Here is a 17,371-nt window from a genome sequence, read left to right on the forward strand (position 1 = left end):
AAGACATGGCTTTACCTTTAGCTCCTGGACTAGCAGTCCTCTTCTGTCTCTCATATTCTTTAACTCCTTTTCATCCCAGTATCTAGCCTTGTGTTTTAAGTCACTTGACCCTCCAGAGATCACCCCAGATTTCAAAAACAGTGTTCCATCAAGAGCTACCGTCTGTAAAATTAAAAATATTTTATCTTGAAGAAATGTACATAAAGATAAAAGTCAGGGACCTATGTAGCAATTTTAATAGCTGAGAGTTTGTAAATGAGGAAAATCAATCACTGAAATTTACTAATAAAACATCTAGTCTACGAAGCCCCACCACCCAATAAACCACAAAACCTGGGTACTAAAGCCCAACACAATCCTTAGCAACAATCAGCAGCAATTACGAAGGTTTAAAATGAGCTGTGTATCTGTTCCAAAATACACAATGATGAAAAGCAGAAACTAAAAATAGCCAATAATTTATATCACATGATCTTGTATTTTGAAGGATCTGACATACATATCAATGATAATTGTGAAAATGGTTTTATGAAAGATCCTGGTGAACAAGACCCCAGCAGAATGATCAGGCCATCAAGGAGAGAGGCGCCTTTCTCTGAAGGGAGGAAGGAACCTCCACTGTGATACGGCCTTGACTAAACAAGTTCAGAGTCAGTGAACTCAAGGGGCTTCCATAGCCTAAACAGTTCATAGCAAAAGTCTCGGGTGATTGCTGACATCATAAATAAGAGTGCCAATTGTTAAATCAACAACGGGAGTCACTGGGTTCATGCTCCCCACATAGGATCTCTGTTCTTAATGTGTTTAACTATGAAACTCAAAAACAACACTACTAGTCGAACAATACCCTATACCTGGTTCGGTTGTGTGAGTGCAGCCTGTTGAAATCCTTGCTTAGTATATACTAAGTTGATCTTCAGTATATGAAGGTAATTGAAAATGAAACGTGATGAAGGGCGGGATTGGGAGAGGGGAGGGCCACGGGGGAGGAAGCCACAACAATACAAAAGTTGCATTTTATATTCTACTTAAAACTATTGGTTGAACTCTGTAATTAATACACAATTACTCTTAGGTGTTTAATTAATGCTATAACTAGTACTCAAATAGTATTTTACACTTTGTGTTTCTGTGTGGGAGCAAAATGTGGAAATCTTTACTTAATATACTCTAAATTGATCTTCTGTATATAAAGATAATTGAAAATTAATCTTGATGTGAAGGGAAGGGGAGACGGAGTGGGAGAGGGGAGTGGTGTGGGTGGGAGGGAAGTTATGGGGGGGAGGAAGCTATTGTAATCCATAAGCTGTACTTTGGAAATTTATGCTCATTAAATTAAAAAAATGGTTTTAACACCTTTAGAATATCAAAACATCACTCTCATGGCCGGCGCCACGGCTCAATAGGCTAATCCTCCACCTAGCAGCGCCGGCACACCGGGTTCTAGTTCCGGTTGGGGCGCCAGATTCTGTCCCAGTTGCCCCTCTTCCAGGGCAGCTCTCTGCTGTGGCCAGGGAGTGCAGTGGAGGATGGCCTGAGTGCTTGGGCCCTGCACCCCATGGGAGACCAGGAGAAGCACCTGGCTCCTGCCTTCTGATCAGCGTGGTGCGCCGGCCGCAGTGCGCCAGCAGTGGCAGTCATTGGAGGGTGAACCAATGGCAAAGGAAGACCTCTCTGTCTCTCTCTTACTGTCCACTCTACCTGTCAAAAAAAAATCACTCTCCACAGTGGATATGAGACAAAGAAAGACATCTGAATGAAGTAAAGGTACAGTAAGAGCCGGAGGTTTACAGCCATGTATAACAATGCTTCATGAAAAGTGAAATCAGTTCTCAACATTCCACAAATGTTCCTCATTAAATTGTTCCAAGCAGGAGATCACCTTCGAAGCTCACATATGACGTAAGCTAACCAAAAGAAAGCCCAGCAGAATCTCGTTCATTCTTTCCAGAGATTCTGTGTACAGTATACCTTGTGGAGCGTGGAAAATGGTGCTAATCAGTAAGAAAAAACCCATTATCACGAAGTCATGAGAAGACAGTAGAGACAGACTCAGAGTAATCTGAAAGCACAGAATCAGGGGGTTTTGGCAGCAAAGTCTGCAGTAGGTAGCCTACTCCAGGCACCAGTTAAGATTAACTACATGTAACAGAACACTCCATTCATCCTCCTCTCGAACACAGAATTCCTAGGGAAAGCACTCCAGGGTTGTAGGTGGCTCTGTGGTTAACTAGAACCCAGGCTGCTTCTCTGATACTGCTGCCCTACCAGCCCTAGCACCCGGGTGATTTCTCATTATTTTCTGGAAGGCTCTGGGGAAGGTCTCTCCACCCAGCGCTAGTCTGACAGGGGTTTTCCTCATCAGGATCGCACTGGTTCTTGGGAGGGACAGCAGATTTCCACCTGACCCCAGGAGCCAGGGCTCAACTTAACCAGTGCGAAGATCTAGTGTAGGCAGGCACTTTCCCTGCCCAGGAAGACCACTGCGGACACACCTTGGTCACTGCTCCAACTTCCACATGCAAACACAAAGTGAGGGACGGGCATTCGGTGCAGTTCAGATGCTGCTTGGGATGCCCGTATCCCATAATGCAGTGCCTGGCTTGAGTCCCTGCTCTATGAGCAATCCCAGCTTCCTGCTGATGTGCACCCCTGGCAGGCACCGGTGCAAGTACTTGGGTCCCTGCCATTCACGTGGGAGACCCTGACTGAGCTCCTGGTTCAGCCCCAGCTGTTGTGGACTCTCGGGGGTGAACAGCAGATGGGAGATCTGTCTGTCTCTGCCTTTCAAAAAAGAAAAAGAGGGCCAGCGCTGCGGCTCAAGAGGCTAATTCTCCACCTAGCGGCGCCGGCACACCGGGTTCTAGTCCTGGTCGGGGCCCCGGATTCTGTCCCGGTTGCCCCTCTTCCAGGCCAGCTCTCTGCTGTGGCCTGGGAGTGCAGTGGAGGATGGCCCAAGTGCTTGGGCCCTGCACCCCATGGGAGACCAGGAGAAGCACCTGGCTCCTGCCTTCGGATCAGTGCGGTGCGCTGGCTGCAGTGCGCCGCCTGCGGCGTCCTTTGAAAGATGAACCAACGGCAAAGGAAGACCTTTCTGTCTCTCTGTCCACTCTGCCTGTCAAAAAAAAAAAAAAAAAAAGTGACAGAGAGGCAGGTTCTCTCTGTCTCCTGGAATATTTTCAGATCATACTGCTTCTGTCTGGCCAAAGTACATCTCTAAGGAGTGAAAACTGAGGAAGTACTTGGACTCACTACTTAGAAGATTCTAAATTGTCCTCAATACATCTTAGTGTGCGTCACTAGTGATGTGTATGTATCGGTCAGCATGTCTTACAGGAATCTTCAAAGTCATCGGGTTCAAGACGACTCCCAGAGTTTTATCCTCCACATCTACGTTCCAAAAATGAGGATGAGAGGAGCAGCAAACGTTTCTATTAAGAAACTTTCATGGCAGGCCACAAGTGACGGCCATTCGCCCTCAGTGGCCACCCCACGTTGCCACAATGAAATCCACGTCTGTCAGTAGGGGACGCTAAGCAGGCACTTTAAGGCTCTTACACAGAGAGGGCAGTGATGCAAGTGGGGGCTGGACACTGGTGCATAAAATGGACTGTCAGTGTGCATGCACCACAGGATCAGATGAGGAAGGAACATCAACCAACCTGGAATTCCTGGAAGAATTAAGAAGTAACTGAGAGATGAGAGTAGCAGACCAGACCATGGGACTCTCTGAAGCCATCAAAAAATGTGATGGAGGGCACCAGTGCTGTAGTACCGCAGGTAAAGCTCCTTGTCTGCAGCACAGGCATCCCATAAGGGCACCAGTTCAAGTCCTGGCTGCTCCACTTCTGATCCAGCTCCCTCCTAACATGCCTGAGAACACAGTGGAGGATGGCCCACGTCTTTGAGCCCCTGCACCCATGTAGGAGGCCCAGAAGAAGTTCCTGGCTCCTGGCTTCAGCCTGGCACCAGCCCTAGCCATTGCAGCCATTTGGGGAGTGAACCAGTGGATGGAAAATACGAGAGGTCAAGATTTTCAAAAAAGAATGTACATTTGGCCTTGGGCAAGTGACTGTACAGTGCTTGGGGGGGTTACCATTTATGTATAATGTGTCTTGACTGTTTTCTAGAAAAATTTAGTTTCATAGATTATAAATAAAAATTATAATTATATAAGGTCACTTCAAAAAGTTCATGGAAAATAGATTCAAAAGATAAACTTTACTGGGGCCAGCGCTGCAGTGCAGCGATTAAAGCCCTAGCCTGAAGTGCTGGCATCTCATGTGGGTGCCGGTTCTGGTCCCAGCTGCTCCACTTCCAATCCAGCTCTCTGCTGTGGTCTGGGAAAGCAGTGGAAGATGGCCCAAGCCCGTGGGCCCCTGCGCCCATGTGGGAGACCAGGGAGAAGCCGCTGGCTCCTGGCTTCAAATGCAGCCATTTGGGAGTGACCCAGTGGATGGAAGACCTCTCTCTCTCTGCCTCTACCTCTCTCTAACTCTGCCTTTCATATAAATAAATAAATAAAATAAATAAATATTTTTTAAAAAGACAGTTATCTTGGTACAGAAAAATTTTGAAATTCATGCATTTTTTTCAAATTACACATTTTCTATGAACTTTTTGAAGACCCCTTGCAGATATAAAATAATTTGTGAAAGGTTACTCAGTATCATGAATAAGTTATACATGAATTAACTCAGAATGTAAAATAAGCTCTTAAAATCTTTCCTGTTATTCAAAAAACATATATACTATATAGAGAAATATAAGGAAAATCCAAGGTTCAGCAAGAATATTTAGAGTATTATTCAGAACTTTTAGCTTTAGAATGTTTAGTTTTAGAATATTATTTAGAATATTTAGCTTTAGAGTCTTATTATTACAAATTCAATGTCTAAAATGTGATTTATATTGGGAAATGCTATAAACTTTAAAAACTCAGTTTAGTGGTAAGCACTGCGGTGCAGCCGCTTAAGCTGCTGCTTAGAACACTTGCATCCCGCATCAGAAGTGCTGGTTCCAACTCCTCTGTTTCTTAAGATTTATTTATTGGAGAGGCAGTTAGAGAGAGAGACAGAGAGAGAAGTCGCCCATCCACTGGTTCTCTCCCCAAATGGTCCAACGGCCAGAGCTGGGCTGATCCAGGGCCAGGAGAGAGGAGCTTCTTTTGGATCTCCCACGTGAGTGCAGGGGCCCAAGCACTTGGCCCTCTTATGCTGCTTTCCTAGACCATCAGCAGGGAACCGTATCAGAACTGGAATAGCCGGGACATGAACCAGCACCCACCCATAGGGAAGCAGGAGCAGCAGGCGGAGGCTTTATCTACTATGCCACAGAGCTGGTCCCACTCCTCTGCTTTATACAACTTCCTGTTCACGTGCCTGGGAAGGCAGCAGGTGATGGCCCAAATACTCATGTTCCTGCCACCCACATAGGAGACCTGGATGGAATTCCTGGCTCTTGGCTTCAGCCTGGCCCACCTCAGCTGTTATATTCATTTGTGGGGTGAAGCAGCAGACAGAAGATCTCTGACACTCTGCTTTTTATTTATTTATTTTTAAAGTTTTATTTTATTTATTTGAGTTAGAGAGAGAGAGAGAGGTAGACACACACACACACACACAGAGAGAGAGAGAGAGAGAGAGAGAGAGAGAGAGAGGCTGGCGCCGCGGCTCACTAGGCTAATCATCCGCCTAGCGGCGCCGGCACACCGGGTTCTAGTCCTGGTCTGGGTGCCGGATTCTGTCCCGGTTGCCCCTCTTCCAGGCCAGCTCTCTGCTGTGGCCAGGGAGTGCAGTGGAGGATGGCCCAGGTGCTTAGGCCCTGCACCCCATGGGAGACCAGGAAAAGCACCTGGCTCCTGCCATCGGATCAGCGCAGTGTGCCGGCCGCAGTGCGCCGGCCGCAGCGGCCATTGGAGGGTGAACCAACGCCAAAGGAAGACCTTTCTCTCTGTCTCTCTCTCACTGTCCACTCTGCCTGTCAAAAGAGAGAGAGAGAGAGAGAGAGAGAGAGAGAGAGATCTTCCATCCACTGGTTCACTCCCCAAATGGCTGTGATAGAGCTACGCCAATCCAAAGCCAGGACCCAGGAGCTTCTTTCGGGTCTCCCATATTGGTGCAGGGACCCAAGCACTTAAGCCATCTTTCATTGCCTTCCCAGGCCATAACAGAGCTGGATTGGAAGAGGAGCAGCAAGGAACTTGAACTGGTGCCCATACGGGATGCCGGCGCTGCAAGTCAGGCTTTAACCTGCGTGCCACAGCACTGGCCCCAACACTGTATCTTTTAAATAAATAAATAAGGTTCATGGGACATGCAAATTATGAAAAACAATGTATGGATTTCAAAATTTAGAAGAACTCTCAGTTTAAAGCTGAACATCACAGGAACTATTGAAGTCATAACTAACTTCAGTTCTCCATTGGTTTTCATTATAAAGGAGAACACGTGAAAGCATATACAAGCATTTGTTAACATAAACACTGCACCAACGTATCCAGAAGTGTGGCTCCAGGCTCCCTCCTTACTTTCCGTCTTTCAGGCCCACCAAATGCAACCCGCCGTGCTTCCTCTAGTGTCTCACAGACAAGGCCATTCCCACACACAAACTGGGTCACTTTCTTCAGCTGAGGAAGCTGAGTCTTAATGACATCAATCACCATCTTACAGCCTTTAATCTCTCTGAGGCTCTCGTTGATTGGCTTGATCTGAAAGGTGTACAAAATACTTGATATATCAGTTACATTAAAATAACCAATGCTTATTCAATTCTTACAAAATGTAAACATGACAGCAAGATTAATGATATACTCTTACATATAACAAGTTTGACAAAAACAGGATGAACCATAGTCCACCACTGGCTCATGTAATTTTTTGAAAGAACCAGGTGTGGGCCGGCGCCGCGGCTCACTAGGCTAATCCTCCGCCTAGCGGCGCCGGCACACCGGGTTCTAGTCCCGGTCGGGGCGCCGGATTCTGTCCCGGTTGCCCCTCTTCCAGGCCAGCCCTCTGCTGTGGCCAGGGAGTGCAGTGGAGGATGGCCCAGGTGCTTGGGCCCTGCACCCCATGGGAGACTAGGAAAAGCACCTGGCTCCTGGCTCCTGCCATCGGATCAGCGCGGTGCGCCGGCCGCAGCGCGCCGGCCGCGGCAGCCATTGGAGGGTGAACCAACGGCAAAGGAAGACCTTTCTCTCTGTCTCTCTCTCTCACTGTCCACTCTGCCTGTCAAAAAAATTAAAAAAAAAAAAAAAAAAAAAAAAGAAAGAACCAGGTGTGGGCCATTGGCTTATTAATAAGCCAGGGGTGGGTATTTGGTCAAGCAGTTAAGATGCCGTTTGGGAAACCAGAATCTCGTATCAGTTCCAGCTCTGCTTCTGCTTCTAGCTTCCTGCTAACGCGCATCCTGGGAGGCAGCTGATAATGGCTTTAGCTTGAGAGACCCGGACTGAGTTCCCAGCTCTCTGATTCGGCTACTGGAACATGAACATGGATGGGAGGTAGGTCACTCTCTACCCTTCAAAATAAACAATTAAAAAACAAAACAAAACTTCATCCAAAGCTAGAATGTGTAATTTTTAGATTTAACTCTGTTACTAACTAGTTAGGGCACAACAATGCTGAGAAGTGCTCTACACTCTCAAAATCGTAAAATCTGATTGAAAACCTGTACCCACTTGGATACATGCCAAAGAGCAGCACAGCAGCACGGAACTTAGAAAGCCATTTAGACTCAAGTGATCAGGAAATCCCTCAGACAGGCGCCATCACTTAGAGTGGGTCTACAGATATCAAAAAGTGCATTCCAAGTCAGTGTGCATGTACTAGGGTACTTCAAAAAGATTGTGGGAGATGGAATTAAAGTTTACTTTGGGGACCAGTGCTATTGCATAGCAGGTGAAGCTGCTGCCTGTGGCACCAGCATCCCATAAGGGCACCAGTTCGAATCCCAGCTGCTCCACTTCCAATCCAGCTCCTCCTAATGTGCCTGGCAAAGCGATGGAGAATGGCCCAAGTCCTTAGAACCCTGCACCCATGAAGGAGACCCAGTAGAAGCACCTGGCTTCCAGCCAGCCCAGCTCCAGCCATCTGGGGAGTAAACTAATAGATGGAAGATTTCTATCTGTCTCTTCGTAACTCCTTCACATAAATAAATCTTTTTTAAAGTTGATTTTGGTGCAGAATATTCTGAAATTCATGCCCAGTTTTCTTCATAATGTGTATTTACCATTAACTTTTTGAAGGCCCCTTGAATCCTTGGGAACATATATTTATGTAGGTTGAGTGTACGGAAGCAATCTAAGGTACTATCAAGGAATGAGAATGTGGGAGGAGGACAGAAGTATTCCCTTTATGTTTGGAACATTTCTGTGTAAGATTTTAATTATTTTCTAATTTTGAAAAATATTTACTTGAAAGGCAGAGTGACAGAGAGTGAATGAGAGAAAGAGAAAGAATCTTATATCTGGTGGTTCACTAAGTGGCCGCACTCACAAAATAGTTGGGTCTGAGCCAGGCCAAAGTCAGGCATTAGGAAGTCCATCGTGGTCTCTCTCATGGGTGACAAGGGCCCAGGTACCTAGACTATCTTTTGCTGCCTTCCTAGGTGCATTAGCAGGAAGCCAGATGGTAAGCAGAGTACGTGGGACTTAAATCAGATATGGGATGCCAGGCTCACAGGTAGTAGTTTAACCTACTGGCTCCGCTGTATAAGATTTTTTAATTGTTTGGCTTGAAAAAAATCTCAAAGGAGGAATTACACGAGGATTTTGACAGACAAATCGGGGTAGGGGGTGGTAGTGGGTAGCAGGTATAGGCCACAGTGCGACAGCACAGAAGTCAGGTCTGGCCTCCAGTAACGCCAGCTGGCATCTGCAGAGCCCCTCCTCTGTGCAGCTGCTGTGCCACGGGCTTTACAGACTGATTCCCTAGAGATGGGGAAACTGAGGCTCAGAGAAGTCAACAACAAGTTCACAGGCGCAAACAAGAAGTAGGGCCGAGGGAGATGGCACTGTGGTGCAGGTTAATCCTCCACCTCCAGTGCTGGCATCCCATATGGGTGCCGGTTCTAGTCCTGGCTGCTCCTCTTGCAGTCCAACTCTCTTCTATGGCCAGGGAAAGCAGTGGAAGATGGCCTGCACTCGCGTGGGAAATCTGGAAGAATCTCCTGGCTTCGGATCAGCTCAGCTCTGGCCGTTGTAGCCATTTGGAGAGTGAACCATCAGGAGGAAGACCTTTCTCCCTGTCTTTCACTCTTGCTGTAACTCTACCTCTCAAATAAATAAAATCTTTAAAAGAAAAAAAAAAGCAGCAGGGCTGAGAACTGGGCAGAACGCAGTCCAACTTCAGGGCAGGTGCTCTCCACCACGATGCACACTGCCTGCAGGAAGTCCCGACCCCTGGAGACACCGAAATAGCCACCCAAGGACAGCAATCACGATTCCCTGTCTCAAGAACTCAGACTCTGGACATGGTAAGGAGTCTCAATACATACTTCAAATATTAGCCCGTGCCACCAAAAGCTGGCACACTAACTAAACACAAGCCATCCCCTGTTTATACTGGCTTGATGTAAGATTTTTCAACATCACAATGGTGCAAAAGAGATACACATTCAGTAGAAACTGCACTTTGAATTTTGATCTTTGGGATAGCAATATGCAGCAGGATCCTCTGCCCTGTGACCACGAGGGCAAACATAGTACTCTACAATATACTGGACTGCTAAGCTCTGAGGCTCAGCAGGTTAGAGGTATTAAATGCATTCCTGACTTTAAAATATCCTTAAATTATCTCATAGGATGAGTTTATCAGCGTAACTCCACCACAGGACTAGACTGGGAGGAAACGGCACGCTGTCAAGACAGAGCGGCCATCTGGTGATATTCTCTCCTTGCCACTGCATCAACACTAGCTATTCAGATGACTAACTGGCATCACAGACAAGGCTTTATCATTATTAAATACCAAACACCGCAAATTTCTTACATCAAGGTAATCCAGAGCAAGGAATGTCTCGGGTTCAGCTCTTTCCTCCTTCAGAAATCGAATACAATCTCTTGCTACCTTTTCAGAGGCTACAACAATGGCAACCATGTACCGGCCAAAAAGCTTAGTAACAGCGAGCTGGTATTTCTTATGAATAGGATGACATAGGTCAAGCAGTCTTCCAAACTTGGCAAGTTCCAAAAAAGAGAAAGAGAAATATATCAGTAAAAATTATATATAACTCATAGTATACTAATATAACAAAGCAGCACAAAAACTAACTTTATAAAATGATACATACCATCATTCATTTAGAGTCTCACTTAAGTGGATCTACACATCATTATGAAATGTCCAGATGGGTGTATCACACTTCATTTTTTTATCTTTTTAAAGATTTATTTATTTGAAAGGCAGAGTTAGAGGCAGAGAGCCAGAGAGGTCTTCCATCTGCTGGTTCACTCCCCAAATGGCTGCAATAGCTGGAACTGGGCCAATCTGAAGCCAGGAGCCTGGAGCCTCCCCCAGTTCTCCCACATGGGTGCAGGGGTCCAAGGACTTGGGCCATTTTCTGCTGCTTTCCCAGGCACATTAACAGGGAGCTGGATTGGAAATGGAGACTTGAACTGTTGTCTACATGGGACGCTGGCATGACAGTAGGCAGCTAATGCACCGCGCCACAGTACCAGCCCCCACACTTCATTTAAGAAACTAGTGAAGAGGGACTAGCTTTACCCAACTATTAAAAATGTTATAAAATAATATTAATTAAAAATTCATTACTTTATTATTAAACAAGTAAGCTATCATTTACTATAAACAAGTACTGAGCTACACACTGGATAAACATTACTTAACAAAACAGACTTCATACAATTTTCAGTCAAATAAGGAAGAAAGGCAAGAGTAATAATAGGTGTTGTGGCATAGCAGGTGAAAACACTGCCTGTGATACCAGCATCCCATATTCGAGTCCCAGCTGCTCCACTTCAGATCCAGCTCCCCGCTGATGTGCCTGGGAAAGCAGTGGAAGATGGTCCAAATGCTTCGGCCCCTGCACCCCTGAGGGAGACCTGGAAGAGGTTTCTGGCTCCTGTCTGGTCCAAATCTGGCCGTTGCAACCATCTGAGGAGTGAGGATCTCTCTCTGTGTCCCCCACCCCATAACTGCCTTTCACATAAATGAAACAAATCCGTTTTTTAAAAAAAGAGTAATAATTACATGTGTACAAATCTGAGACACTGTCAAAGTATATGGAGCTTTGAGAGTACATAATAGGGAAAACGTGGCCCAAGAAGCCATGGAATATCTCCCATGAAGAACTGTAATTTAACATGAGATTTGAGGAATGGCCAAGAATTCTTTAGAATGAAGTTCAAAAACCTTTCTAGAAAATGTCTGAATCCTAACAGTCTCTAGAATGTCTAAAGATTTAATTCTACACCTTTGGTCTTACTGCTATTTGTTAGGTTCTACTTCAGGAATACCAATTTCTTTATGATGGATCATCATCTTTCATATTTATTATATCTTAAATCTCTTTCTTCTCTATTCATCTTTGATTATCCCAGGCTTTTCTTTTGGGTAAAAAATTTTATTTTTACCTGGGTAACCCATTCCTGGCTACTTTATTAGTGTTCCTCAGTTTTTCTTTTGTTTGTTTGTTTTTGACAGGCAGAGTGGACAGAGAGAGAGAGAGAGAGACAGAGAGAAAGGTCTTCCTTTGCCGTTGGTTCACCCTCCAATGGCCGCTGCGGCCGGTGAGCTGCAGCCGGCGCACCGTGCTGATCCGAAGGCAGGAGCCAGGTGCTTCTCCTGGTCTCCCATGGGGTGCAGGGCCCAAGCACTTGGGCCATCCTCCACTGCCTTCCCAGGCCACAGCAGAGAGCTGGCCTGGAAGAGGGGCAACCGGGACAGAATCTGGCGCCCCAACCGGGACTAGAACCTGGTGTGCTGGCGCCGCAAGGCAGAGGATTAGCCTGTTGAGCCGTGGCGCCAGCTCCTCACTTTTTCTAACTTATTAGTCTACACTATTTATTAATTAAATGTGAATGAAGGGTAAATATTTGGTAAAAGGTTTTCCTATTGTTTTCTTCTAAATTTCCCTTTTCATATTTTTTGTTTTACTGCGTATTTGAATCTGATGTTATGAATTCAAATTATCCCTGCCACGAAGCGCGTGGGGGATTTGTTCTGTAGCCTTCCACACTGGGTCTCGGCCTCTGATGCTCTTTATTACCGTGCTCTACACCACCAGTGATTCTTTTCACTTTGTATATGTTCAGTGTGGACAGCTCGGCTGACAGCTTTTACTGGGTGTGACAGGCAACTTTTTTTAAAATTCCTTTTCCCACAGAACTGAGAAGGTTATCTCACTGAGCAACAGTTGATGGAAAATGCATTTCCTGTTCTATCCATTTTCCTATCACCTGAGAGCATAGAAGACAGGGCAAGTGAGAGCTCACCCGAAGTCCTGGAGGAAGATGCTTTTGCGGAATCGCTAAGTTCTGCAGTCCCTTCTGAGTGTTATATGAATACCCTACACCCAGGCCTTTCCACAGTGTGGGAGAACAAACCCCATTCTGCCAAGAGGGCTCCAAGTGGCCCCTGAAGTTAATGAGGGCCTTCACTTCCATTACAGAGTATCACGGGTTCTTGTTCCTTGATTCAGCAGTTTTCTAATCTAGCTCCTTCTGGTTAGAAGAGGAAAAGCAAACAGACATGAGTTTGGCCAGTGCCGCGGCTCACTAGGCTAATCCTCCGCCTTGTGGCGCCGGCACGCCAGGTTCTGGTCCCGGTCTGGGTGCCGGATTCTGTCCCGGTTGCCCCTCTTCCAGGCCAGCTCTCTGCTGTGGCCAGGGAGTGCAGTGGAGGATGGCCTGAGTGCTTGGGCCCTGCACCCCATGGGAGACCAGGAGAAGTACCTGGCTCCTGCCATCGATCAGTGCAGTGCGCTGGCCACAGCGCGCCGGCCGCGGCGGCTACTGGAGGGTGAACCAACGGCAAAGGAAGACCTTTCTTTCTGTCTCTCTCTCTCTCACTGTCCACTCTGCCTGTCCAAAAAAAAAAAAAAAAAAACACAAAACAAAACAAAACAAAAAAAAAAACAAAACAACAACAAAAAAAAACCAGACATGAGTTTGCTTCTTGTTAGATTAAGGGGTTCTAGGTGAGAATTCCTACAGATTAGTCAGTTTGGCTTCTATGGAATCAAGAATAATCGATGCTGGGGGCCGGCACTGTGGCGTAGCTGTAAAGCCACCGCCTGCAGTGCCAACATCTCATATGTGCACTGGTTCGAGTCCTGGCTGCTCCACTTCCAATCCAGCTCTCTGCTATGGCCTGGGAAAGCAGTAGAGGAAGGCCTAAGTCCTTGGGCTTGGGCCCCCGAACCCAAGAGGGAGACCTGGAGGAAGCTCCTGGCTCCTGATTGTTGTAGCTCTAGCCATTGTGGACATTTGGGGAGTAAAATAGCAGATAGAAGACCTCTCTCTCTCTCTCTCTCTCTCTCTCTCTCTCTCTCTCTGCCTCTCTGTCTCTCTATAACTCTACCTTTCAAATAAATAAATAAATATATTAAAAATTAATCAGTGCTATACTTAAATTACTATTATTATTATTTTTAGTTCTTGACTATCACTGTTTTCTGAAGGCTATGGTATTAGGTTGGCTGTTTGTTAAACTATTTTTTTATCTAGCTTTTGTCATTTTGTGAGGAATTAGGGAAAATAAGATTCTATGAATCAGCCTTACTCCTCTATCATTAAGATGTCAAAACCAACATTTAAGAGCAGAAAGCCAAAAAAGTGCTGAAAAGAGAGATAGGAGGAAGACCACAAGAATGTGGAGCCTATGGCAAGTGCTTTGAAACAGGCCAATGATTCACAGTGTCAAATGTTGAAATTACCATCATTGAGGGACTGTTTGCTAACAGCGGTGATAAGACAGTCAGATAAGACAGCCAGAACCCTAACACCAAAGGAGATAAGGCTGTGAGGCTGGTGCCACAAGCCCCAGGAAACATCTTCCTAGTTTGACTAATGAATACACTAGCAATATTGGGTGCACAGACTTAGAGAACAAAATTATGCCAATTATGTCTACTGGAAACATATTCTTTAAAAAACTGAAGCCATTTTAGTACATGAGGTTTGGGACATATGTCTGGGAAATCAGACTACTTCATAGCACTTACTGCTTTGGGGAACTGACCATAACTTGGGTTTTCTGGGTGCTGTGTTCATGGCAATGGTTTTCCTCAATAATTACTTATTTACAGACATACTGAAAATTATTCCCATTTCATTCTAATTATTTACTGTTACATTATAAATATACATATAAATTGTCAAACACAAAACTTAAAGCTTTCTGAAGTAATTCTGCTAACAGGAATATTTCTAATCCAAATGAGAAGACATCTTTTCTCCGAACAGGGACTGACTAAACCCAACTGCCCGTCCTAATTACCACAGACTCTGGGTAGAGTCTCTTCAGGTGCTCCAGGACTTCGGCTCTCTTCTGCTGGCGTTTCCCCTCGTGGTGGTCAATCCCAGCACTCTGCAGTTCACTTCTAATGAGATTCAGTTCTTCATTGACCTCAGACATTCTCTGCTTTGTTTTTTCAATGTCATCCGATAGAGTTTCCTCTTGTTGTTTTTTATCTTTCAAGCAATCACTACACAACAGGAACAAAATCATACAGCAAGCAGAAACAGAATTCAGGAATTATCAGACAAAATATTCCTGTGTGGCACTGCCGAGGAATGCCGCAGTGCTGTCACTAACAGAGTCTGCTTCTTGTTAGATTAAGGGACTGAAGGAAGACATAACTCAATAAACACAACACTAGACTTGAGCACAAGAGGTTTAGGTCACCATTTGTTGATTCAGAATGTACGTATTTCCAGATACCAAAAAAGATAACCCAAGCCAGAGTAATCAGCATGAGCTTGGTAATCAGGAGATGCCACACCAGAAGTCCTCAGCATCAAATATTTGCATCAGCTTTCATGACATATTCAGTAATTGTACCAAAAGGGAGTTATTTTCATCACACTTACATATTTTTATTTTCAAAATTTAAATATTTTACTGATTCTTATGCAGTTAGGTATAATCATCTCTAGTAATCCACAATAAAATGGAGAACAAGGGAGCACTGAAAGCACACAGCACAGTGGGAACAGTCATCTGAAGGACAGAAATGCACAGGGCTATGAGGGAGAGCTGCGAGGGTTTTTACTCTACCTACATGCATGTCTTTGTATACTCCTCCAACTTCTCTATGCGCTTTTTATGATCTTCTATTTGTTCTTTTATTTGTTTCAGATTTCCCTAAGACAGGAAATGAAACTTAAGGTCAATTACAGTAATTCCAAGCCAACAAAATTCCATGCTGAGTTTGCTATTTATCAAGTGTGTAAATATGAAATAAGAGAAATGTAATTACATGGAAATACTTTGAAATTTAAAAGATTATTTATTTGAAAGGCAAAGCACCAAAGAGAAAAGGAGAAGGCTCGGCCAGGAGCCCAGGAACCAGGAAGTCCATGGGGGTCTCTCACACAGATGACGGGGGCCCAAGCACTCCAGCTACCACCTGCTGCCTTCTCAGGTGCATTAGCAGGGAGCTGAACTGGAAGCGGAGCAGCCAGGACTCCAAGCAACACTCTGAAACGGGCTGCTGGCACTGCAAGCAGAGGCTCAACCCACTGTGCCACATGCTTGCCCTATATAGAAATACTAGGAGAGAAAAGTTTAATTTCGAAAAGGAAGTCTAGTATAAAGCCTTGAAGTTACACTGATCAGGCTTTGATCTCGACTCCACCATTTGCTAGATATTTAATCTGTAGCAATTTCACTATGGTAACTTCAAACTCCAAGAGAATTATTTTCATCTATAGAGTTTCTTTTTCTCTCAAAATGATTCATTCAACAAACATTATCCACTAGCTACTATGTGATAGGTGTTACAGGTTCAATAACGACCAGGATAGAGTTTCTGCCCTCAAAGATGTTTAAATAAGCAATGACAGTAGAGTAGTTTAGTCCCATAATAATACAGGAATCTGCAGGGTAACTAACAGGCTCATGCAGGGCACACTTGACAAAATTCTTGCTCTGTTCACCATACCACTAAACCCAAATACTCCAGTAATCTGCAACCAGTTTCCTGTTTTCATATTTCCCAATTCATCTTGTGCATTATGGAAACAATGTCTCTGTTGCTACATAATCTAAAATCAGGTGTGTGTGAAAATAAAACACAATTCTTTTTCAATGTAGAATACCAAGGAAAGAAGAAATACCACAACTTTCAAGTAGAAATGGACAAACATATTCCATGAAGGTAATTATCTTGTTTTACTTATCACACAAATTCATTGAATATCTGTTTGTGGCAGATATGGGTTAGAAAAATGAGCAAGACACAGTTCCTGTTCTGAAGGAACTTGCCCATGTTGAAATTACAGTGCTTGTATTGAAAAGTCTTTTACATCACTATTTAGAGGAGGAAAAAATAAGACCAAAGAGCTACAGTAACAATGTTCAGTCAAATGGGAAGACCTGTCTCTGCTTTTATCTCTGTTCCCAGGGTCTGGGTCATGCCAGGGCCAACAAGAGAAGAGAAGGCATGGGTCCCATCTCTTCAGTCATCCCACAGGGAGGAGTCAGGGCCTGGGTGTTTTGCTGGACACAGTTGGGTAATCAGACTAGCTACACAAGCTGGATTTGACATGCCAGCTGATCCCGCTATTTGTCTGAGAAAACCAACTACTGCCCAGCACCAGAGATCTTGAGATCTGTTGCAAAGCCTCCTGCGTGTGAAGGAAGTCCTCGGTCCTGTGGGAAACTAAGATTGGGTACAGTTCTTTCTCCATCTTTCTCCATCTGATGTGTTATTTCTTATTATTATTTGTATTCAAGACAACAGCAATTAGCCAACACTTACTGACATCTACTAAGTGCAAAGTTTACAATGGACATGATTATGAAGCATGCCTTTTAAGCTTCTTGTCGGGGCTGGTACACGGCACAGCAGTTTAAGTCATTGTCTGCAGTGCCACAGGTTTGAGTCCTGGCCGCTCCACTTCTGATCCAGCTCCCTGCTGGTGCACCTGGGAAGGCAGTGGAGGATGACCCAAGTGTTTGGGCCCCTGCACCCATGTGGGAGATCTAGATGAGGCTCAAGGCTCCTGGCTTTGGTCTGGCCCATCCCTGGTCATTGCAGCCATTTGGGGAGTGAGCCAGTGGATGGAAGATCTCTGTCTCTGTCACTCCCTCTCTTGCTGTAACTCTTTCAAATAAATCTTTAAAAAAAGAAAAAAAGGAACTTCCAGTCTAGAAGAACCAACCTATTAACTGTAATTTTAAAATTT

The 17,371-nt window shown here is 45.0% G+C and overlaps 1 protein-coding gene across 4 annotated transcripts in view; it reads right to left on the reverse strand.

Moving 5' to 3' along the window:
• The window catches only part of SMC1B (structural maintenance of chromosomes 1B), a 79,556-nt gene that overhangs the window by 33,024 nt on the left and 29,161 nt on the right, over window positions 1–17,371 (reverse strand). For 2 of the 4 annotated variants that reach the window (XM_089307730.1, XM_070053030.2), the window contains 5 exons: window positions 15,244–15,326; window positions 14,460–14,667; window positions 9,990–10,175; window positions 6,530–6,709; window positions 16–162 (listed from right to left, as the gene is read on the reverse strand). In XM_089307730.1, the coding sequence (XP_089163856.1) occupies window positions 16–162; window positions 6,530–6,709; window positions 9,990–10,175; window positions 14,460–14,667; window positions 15,244–15,326 (804 nt within the window). The remainder of the gene's footprint in view (window positions 1–15; window positions 163–6,529; window positions 6,710–9,989; window positions 10,176–14,459; window positions 14,668–15,243; window positions 15,327–17,371) is intronic. The other 2 variants (XM_070053033.2, XM_070053032.2) reach the window with 2 other exon arrangements.

The sequence above is a fragment of the Oryctolagus cuniculus genome, chromosome 11 (genome assembly GCF_051225735.1).
Source record: "Oryctolagus cuniculus isolate XC-2025 breed Fujian yellow rabbit chromosome 11, ASM5122573v1, whole genome shotgun sequence".
Classification (NCBI taxonomy): domain Eukaryota; kingdom Metazoa; phylum Chordata; class Mammalia; order Lagomorpha; family Leporidae; genus Oryctolagus; species Oryctolagus cuniculus.